Here is a 6,292-nt window from a genome sequence, read left to right as displayed (position 1 = left end):
TAATATAATATTTCCACGAAACGTATAAGAAATTTACAAAAAAAAAAAAATTTTTAATTATATATATATAAATAAATATTGGGTTTAATTAAATATTTTCATTCCACGACGATAATGATAATAATAATAATAATAATAACGGACGTTTTGACAGGTTAAAAACTGACCACAAATTTGACGGGTGACCTCTTTTTTTTTTTTTTGTATTTAATTTTTCGTTTGTCGAACGAGCGAGCGAGTGAATGATAATAATATTATTTAAGAAAGGAAAAGTTTATTATTATTATTATTATCATCATCATCAATTTCACGTGACCTTTTTTAAATTATTATTATTATTAAAAATTTAAACGGGTTTGTAAATAGTAAATAAATAATAAAATAAAAAAAATGTATGTATATACATTCTAATAAATTTAAAACGCGTGACACTTTTTACACGAGTGCATTGCAAATTGCATAAGTTTTAAAAAAAAGGGGAAAAAAATTTTCGTAACGTTTTAAAAGATGGTGGAAAAACCTGAAGAAAAATGTTTTATTATTATTATTATTGAGAAAAGGATAGAAAATGTACGAAGTAAGATGGTTTGAGTCGGAGGTGGGGTGAGGGGGAAAAAAATCTCATTAAAGTTTAGTTTAATTGCATTTTACAACAATCCGTAAAAAATAAATGGTGTGCATCCGCACGATGGGCGGGGGGTACATAAAAATAAAAATAAAAGAAAATTTTTTTTTTTTTTACTCGTTTCCGCCATATTGCTTTTTTTTCTAAAGTAATCGGAAAAATAAGGTACGTTTGAAATATACTCACTCGTTTGTATATCAAAAATTTCAACGTAATTCCTAATGACGACGGTTACGGATTGTTCAACGTTACGCACATATAATTCGGGATCCTTTGACATACCGCATAAATTTGATTTTCTCGAATCGAAAACATCCCAAATTCCAAGCTGAAAAAATTAAGTAATAATAATAATAATAATAATATATCGAATAATCGTTTGTTGTTTGTTTTAACTTCGAATGATCGTTTTTTTCTTAAACAAAAATAAATAATAATAAATTACAATTGGAAAATTTGTTTCTGTTTCTGCTTTTTTTTTTGGGAAGGGGGTAGGCGAGAAGAGGTAGGAGGGGGTAAGGGGGTTGGGGTAGAATAAGGGGTTGTAAATAATTGAACGTGTGTGTGCTCGTGTGTAAAATTAAGTATTAAAAATTTTCTTATTTATTTTCTTAAATAATGAAATTTCAATTGATCCTTTAAATCATCCATCCTTCTTATTTCCAATCTTGTTTTTCTTTTGTGTGTGTGTGTGTGTGCGTGCGTGTGTGAAAATTACAAAAGAAAAGAAAGAGAAAAGAAGAAAGAAGAAAGAAAAATTATAGGCCACCTGTGGAAAAGTCTCTGACTTGCAAGCTGTATTTGGCACTTTATCACCTCTGATAACCTTTGGGGAATGTACATTAAAAAAAAAAAAGTTATCTTGTAATAAAACGTCGTGTAAAAAGAATAATAATAATAATAATAATAATAATTATTGATTTATTTTTAAAAAAAAACGATTTTTTTTTACCTTTTTTAAAGATGGCGTCAATACGACGAATCCTTCTACCATAAATGTTGGAATAATCGCATGAACTTTTACTGGTTTTATACTATCGATAACTTCTCTTATTGAATAATTTTCTAAATCGTATAATAATTTTCTAATTCCTCTTTTTTCGATTGGTAATAATATCAAAAGTTTGTAACGAACATCCTTCATTTTGAAAAAAAGAAAAAGAAAAATTTTTTTTTAAAAATAACGGTTTTTAACGTAAAAAAGTTCGTTAAGTTTGCAACATTTGTTTGTTTACAAATACAACTACTGACATCTAGCGGAAATTCCAAAGCTTTACAATGAAGTCTAGGTATGTAACCGTAAGGGAAAATGTTTGTATACGTCATCATCGGTACAGGAACATCGATGGCACCATTTATTGAAAATAATAAACGTGGTAAATTTTTATGTATGCTGTTGTAACCGCTGTCGGATAATTGATGATGATGATGATGATAATTTCCTGGCATTCCACCATTTTGTAAATGAACGTTGAGATCTTGTTTTTGAAAATAATCTGTAATTTAAATATTATTAAAAACTTTTCTTTTTATGTGTATTATGAAAATTTCAAGTTTTTTTTTTTTTTTACCTCTCATTGTTCTTTTTATTCTAGGAGGTTTAAATTCTTTTGTGACGATCATTAATGGCTTTGTTGAATTAAGAGGTTTTAAATTGTAAGCTTTACTTGAAATTTTTATGTTTCTAGGACGTCTGTGTGTTAACCCGCTACTAATATTAGGTTTTAATAATGGAACAAATATCAACGTGTTTTCGTTTATATTATAAAAATTTGTTGTTGTTGTTGGATTTTCTGTCGTTTGACTGTCATCGGTTGTTATTTTTGTTTGAGTTGTTGTTGAGTCGGTTGTGGTTGTTTCAGGTGTAATGATTGTTGATTTTTCTGTTGGAAAAGTATTTGTTAACTGAGTTGTCGTTGTATCGATCGTTGTTGATTCTGTTGTAAAATGATTGTTTGTTGTGGTTTGAATAGTTGTGCTACCGCTATCCTCTGGAGATGTGTTTGTTTGAAAAAGAGTCGGTGTATTTTCATCCGTGGTTTGTGTGAAAATAGAACTAACGGAAGTTGCAGACTCGGTGAGGGTACTAGGAGAAGTGCTTGTTTCGGTTGTATAAGGATTTGTAGAAGTATCAGTCGTTTCAGGGGTCGTTGAAGTTTCAGTCGTTGTAGTATCACTGATTGTCATTTCAGTCGTTGTAGTGTGAATAGTAGACGTAGGAGTTTCGGTGATTTTATCATTACTGGTTGTCATTTCGGTGGTAGTAATTGTAGTATGGGCACTAGTCGTTGAAGTTTCAGTGGTAGTACTAAGAATGGTAGTTGGAGTTTCGGTGATGGTACTACTGCTTGTAGTCGTTTCGGTGGTCTGAGGGTTGGTTGTTGGAGTTTCGGAGATTGTACTACCATTGGTTGTTATTTCAGTGGTAGAAGCGTGAACAGTGGTTGTTGGAGTTTCAGCTAATGAACTACCACTAGTTGTCATTTCAGTGGGGGTAGTAGTATCAGTATAAGCATTAGTCGTAGGAGTTTCGGTTATTGTACTACCACTAGTAGTTGTTTCAGTGGTAGTCGTCTGAGCGTTAGTCGTTGAAGTTTCGGTTGTTGTCATTTGAGGAATGGTAGTTTGAGCTTTAGTCGTTGGAGTTTCGGTTGTTGTCATTTCTGTGGTGGTAGTTTGAGCGTTAGTCGTTAAACTTTGGGTGGAAGTCATTTCAGTAGTAGTCGTCCGAAAATTAGTCGTTGGAGTTTGGGTGGAAGTCATTTCAGTGGTAGTTTGAGCGTTAGTCGTTGAAGTTTGGGTGGAAGTCATTTCAGTAGTGGTGGTTTCAGGATTAGTCGATGGAGTTTGGGTGGTTGTCATTTCAATGGTAGTTTGAGCGTTAGTCGTTGAAGTTTGGGTGGAAGTCATTTCAGCGGTGGAGGTTTCAGCATTACTCGTTGAAGTTGGGGTTGTTGTCATTTCAGTAGTGGTGGTTTCAGGATTAGTCGTTGAAGTTTGAGTAGAAGTCATTTCAGTGGTAATCGTTGGAGTTTGGGTGGTCGTCATTTCAGTGGTAGTTTGAGCGTAAGTCGTTGGAGTTTGAGTGGAAGTCATTTCAGTAGTAGTGGTCTGAGCATTAGTCGTTGAAGTTTGGGTGGATGTTATTTCAGTGGTAGTGGTCGGAGCGTTAGTCGTTGGAGGTTCGGTTGGTGTCATTTGAGTGGTGGTAATTTCAGTCAGTGCAATAGAAATTGGTAAAGTTGTTGGAGTTTCGGTGATTGTACTACTAATATCGGTGGATGATGCATAAGTGCTTGTAGGAGTTTCATTCAATGTATTACCACTTGTCGTCATTTCCGTAGAAACGGTGTCATTATTTTTCATTGTTGTTATCTCACCGATTAAATTTTTAACCGGTGGAATTGTCGAAATAAAATTTGTAGTAAACATTCCCGTAGTTGTACTCATTGTTTGCGTCTGCATCGTCCTTTGTTTTGTAGGCCTAAAGTTATTAGTCGTGGCAGTAAGTTTATTTTTTAAAGTCGTAGAAATCGGTGTTGTATCCATCGCTTCTGTTGTAGTTCGATCATCAATCGATGTGGTTTCAGAAACCGTATCCGTTGTGGTCGAAAATGTTGACGTAACATTCGAAACAGTCGTAGAGGGGTATTGCGTAAAAGAAGTTGTTTTCGAATTCCTATCCGTTAATGTTGTTGTGTCCATCATAACCGTGCTCATCCTCTTTTCAGCTTCCACCGGCGTTGTAGATCCGCTCTCAGAAAAATTATCAGACAATGTCGATGTACCTAAAGATGTTTCTGCTTCCGTCGTGGTTGTTAACATTGTAGTAGTTCCTTGATTCTCCGTCGTTGATGCTGTCGCCGACAATGTCGTTGGTAATTCCGTGTATTGGGATTGTGGAATCAGCATTCCATTATCTAAACTAGCATCCAAATCATTCGTTGTCGTTCTACTTGTAGTAGATTCCTTACAAAACAAAAAACAATCATAAATGCTGTATTAAGATAATTATTTCATTTAAAATCACGTACTTGTGTAGAAGTTGTTTCCGTAAAAATCTCATTCGTGGTAGTAGACGGAATTGTTGAACTAGTCAATTCACCAACATTTTCCGTAGTAGTAGTACTTTCTTTCGAAGCAGTAGAAAAATCAGTCGTTGATGTAATTTCTGTACTTTTTTCCGTAGTATCCCCATCGGAAAATGTCATCGACGTATTCATTTCCGTTGTAGTTTTAACATCATCGACGGTAGTAGTTGTCGTTGTTGCTTCGGTCGTACCACTGCTAGTTATAATTGTACTTACTTCCGTTTTCGTAATTTCATTTGTACTTTTATCTAAATTGATCGTTGTCGAATCAAAACCTTGAGAAAACATCGTTGTTGAAAATTTTTTACTTGAAACGTTTTCTTCCGTAGTTGTGATAAAAGCTACAATTATCAAATACTGTAGATTAAACCAGACACACAAACAAACATAAAAATATGTATTTTGGTCAAGAAAGAAGGAAGAAGAAGCAGAAGAAAACAAACGTTTCGGAAGGATGCTTTTAAATTACAGGTAAGTAAAATAAGAAGAAGATAGCCTTCGAAATCAAACAAACAAATGCAATGTAAATTCAATAGGAAAATTTTTTTTCACGCATTAAAAATGATATCATCATCATTATCACCATCATCATCACGAACAATTCAATTGGAATTTTTTTTTTTATTTTTAGATCGTAAAAATTTTTCCTGGGTAAAGAAAAATCCCCGGAAGTTTTCTTGTTGTTTCACTGAGGCCTTGCCCGCAAGTGTGAGAAAATTGCAACCCCCCCTCAACCCCTAACTCACCTGGAGTTGAAGAAATCATCGGAGTGATTTTAGTAGTATTCATACTATTATTATTATTATCATTATCAACATTATAACCGTAAAATTTTAATATCATTTTAAATTCCGGCGTTAACGTCGTTGTTTTTTTATTTAATGTCATGCCGGTTAAAAAACCATCGTGACTGAAATAACTCTGTAACAAAAAAAAAAATCGATCGATAAATCGATAAATTTTTGGCGCCAAAAAAAATTAAATTGAATTTTTATAATTAATACCTTTAAACGATCGTGTATGTCACGAAATCCCAAACGAACGATAAATTTATTCCATGGAAAACTTAAAGTCCTTTGAATTTGCACCGCCGATTCGCCGCAAGAACCTTCGTATAATAAAACAAGTACGGATGCCAAACCGTATGGTGAAAATGCATAATTACCACCGGTAAAAGAATTATCCTGTACTCCGCCCCCGCCCCCCAAAAAAAACACACACATTTTATCAATTTTCTCCATAGAGAAACAAACCGAAAAAAAAAAATCTTTTCGCCATGATAATTTTTACGACTCTCTCTCTCTCTATCTCTATCTATCTCTCTCTTTCTCTCGTCTTTTACGACTTTTGCAAAAAATTCACAGACGTAATAAAAATAATAATAATAATAATTACAATCGTTTTTTTCCCTACCTAAACGAATGAATGAATGAAAATAATTAAAATTTTTTCTTATAAAGTTCTTTTCCTTTAAGAAATTTTTTCTAACCGTTATATCATTATTATTATCATCATCATCACGTGACGAATTCATCCCCCTCGTCACATTTTTGTTTGTTAAAGGGATTACCTCTCC

The 6,292-nt window shown here is 33.3% G+C and overlaps 1 protein-coding gene across 1 annotated transcript; it reads right to left on the bottom strand.

Annotated features, from left to right (window-relative positions):
• Positions 1–500: 500 nt before the first annotated feature.
• Phum_PHUM221060 (uncharacterized protein) lies at positions 501–5,939 on the bottom strand (the record flags this gene model as incomplete). Its single annotated transcript, XM_002425748.1, has 8 exons — positions 501–520; positions 743–953; positions 1,578–1,763; positions 1,877–2,121; positions 2,197–4,594; positions 4,660–5,057; positions 5,463–5,637; positions 5,721–5,939. 8 exons carry the CDS (start codon positions 5,937–5,939, stop codon positions 501–503), a joined length of 3,852 nt encoding a protein of 1,283 aa, XP_002425793.1.
• Between the last annotated feature and the right edge of the window lie 353 nt (positions 5,940–6,292).

Source organism: Pediculus humanus, genomic scaffold (assembly GCF_000006295.1).
Source record: "Pediculus humanus corporis 1103172107574 genomic scaffold, whole genome shotgun sequence".
Classification (NCBI taxonomy): domain Eukaryota; kingdom Metazoa; phylum Arthropoda; class Insecta; order Psocodea; family Pediculidae; genus Pediculus; species Pediculus humanus.
Note: the sequence above shows the minus strand (reverse complement) of the source record. Positions and strands in the feature narration are given on the sequence as shown.